This window comes from Chenopodium album, chromosome 24 (assembly GCF_948465745.1).
Source record: "Chenopodium album chromosome 24, dcCheAlbu1.1, whole genome shotgun sequence".
NCBI classification, from domain to species: Eukaryota; Viridiplantae; Streptophyta; class Magnoliopsida; order Caryophyllales; family Amaranthaceae; genus Chenopodium; species Chenopodium album.
The window spans coordinates 24,714,517-24,716,338 of record NC_137857.1 but is presented as its reverse complement, the minus strand read 5'-3'; the positions used below and the strand labels follow the sequence as shown (position 1 = coordinate 24,716,338).

The 1,822-nt window shown below is 33.2% G+C and overlaps 1 protein-coding gene across 1 annotated transcript; it reads left to right on the top strand.

The window, feature by feature from the left end:
- Positions 1–224: 224 nt before the first annotated feature.
- Positions 225–1,222, top strand: LOC145610686 (cysteine-rich repeat secretory protein 4-like). The gene is made up of 2 exons (XM_081665985.1): positions 225–1,062; positions 1,158–1,222. Exons 1-2 carry the CDS (start codon positions 225–227, stop codon positions 1,220–1,222), a joined length of 903 nt encoding a protein of 300 aa, XP_081522111.1.
- The last annotated feature ends 600 nt before the right edge of the window (positions 1,223–1,822 follow it).

Below are 1,822 nucleotides of genomic sequence, written 5' to 3'. Positions count from 1 at the left end.
GACTAACATTTAGGGTCACTAAAAATGGCAAAAGTGACTATCATTCGGGGCCGGAGGGAGTATTTCCCATAAGTTTTTTAAAATTACTTTTGAAATAAATTAAAGCATTTTATTTTACAATATATAACTATACAAATTATACAATCCCCTTGTAGAAGTAGAAAGATACAAACATATATCTTCTTCTCTTCCCTAATATCCATAAATTACTACTACAAAAAATAATGGTTCCTTTCCCCCCAAAGATTAAGTTCATACTTTTTTTCGCAATTTTATCTTTTCTTTTTATTACCAATAATGCTCAACCTACCTATATACACCAATACTGTTATGATGAATTTGGTCGTTATAGCATTTTAAGCGACTATGAAATCAACGTTGAAACAGCAATCGACGAACTCACATCAAGAGCATCAACCTCCTACTACGGCAAGTACACCACCGGCCTTGGCGAAGACCGAGTAAACGCGGTTTTTTCATGTCGCTACGACATCACAAACGAAGATTGCCAAGATTGTGTTGCTAGTACAGCAAATAATGTTTCAAGGTGCTTCTCCGATGTAGAAGGCCTTATTGCGTACGAGGAATGTACTTTACATTACTCGAATCGGTCCATTTCTGGAATCATGGAAGAAACTCCTCAGTTATATCACCATGTTCCAGGACTTGATGAAGATTTGAGGTTTAGCCAACTTTTGGACAATACTGTCAATGATCTAATCAAAGATGTTACCGCTGAATTTGCTGTTTCTTCTCGTTATTTCGCCACGATCACGGCAGAATACTCGTCTAGTAAAAGCATCTACGCGCTTGCACAGTGTAATCCGGATATCAGAACTATAGAATGTAGATTGTGCTTGCGAACGAGTTATAATGACTTCATGAGCAACTACACTGGCATGAACTATGGGCAGATATTTACGCCAAGCTGTAGGTTGAGTTATGTATTGTCTAGTGAGGAGCCAAGTGAACCTTGGAAGTTTGTAGAAACTTATGATAATCAAGAACGCTACATTCCCAGATATACTCCTCGAAATACTCCTCGACTATTCACATCAACAGGTATGATCATTTATGTATTGACTCATAAGTTCATTACACCTTTGAGAATGAGAGATTAATTACACCACTTTTAAGTCATGAAATTTCATCAACAGGTATGATCACAAGTTTGTTGAATTTTGTACCAAGAATTCAATCCAAAAGGATTGGAATGTATTGATATTATAATAATCTCTTTTTTTTAAATTGAAATTTAAAAAGTTGAGAGAGGAAAACGAACTTTTTATGTATTCAATTCATGGAAAACGAAATACATATAGTAATATGTACGAAAATTAAGCTAAAAGCAAAGACAAAATCTATATCTATACTTCTATACTTTATTAATATTTAAAAACACAAACCATCACCCTCATAATGCCACATGTAAATTATATTTTCCATCAATGCCACATGTCATCTCCTTTAACCTTTCTCATAATAATAAAAAAAAAAAATACACTCGCTTTAATTCAATACATGAATAAATGTTTGGTTCACTTTCCCCCAACTTAATATCTTCTACAATTACATTTAATTTTTACCCCTTTTTCTCCTTTATAAACAATTCATTTTTCAATAAAAAAATATATTATAAAATTAAAAATTATATTATATACTTATAAACAATCCGTGCATTGCACGGGCCAAAAGTCTAGTTAAGCTAAAAGCAGAGAACATGATCACAGGTTCATTAATCTATCATACCTAACGTAAACCCATTAAATCCACTAATCTTATGATACCATTAAAACAAATTACCGAGTAGTTCCTATCTACC

What these genes read in the sequence shown, in the direction of transcription:
- LOC145610686 (XM_081665985.1), top strand. Translation starts at nt 225, where the DNA reads ATGGTTCCTTTCCCCCCAAAGATTAAGTTCATACTTTTTTTCGCAATT. An exon ending in TCGACTATTCACATCAACAG is followed by an intron (nt 1,063 to 1,157) that starts GTATGATCATTT and finishes TTTCATCAACAG; the next exon opens with GTATGATCACAAGTTTGTTG.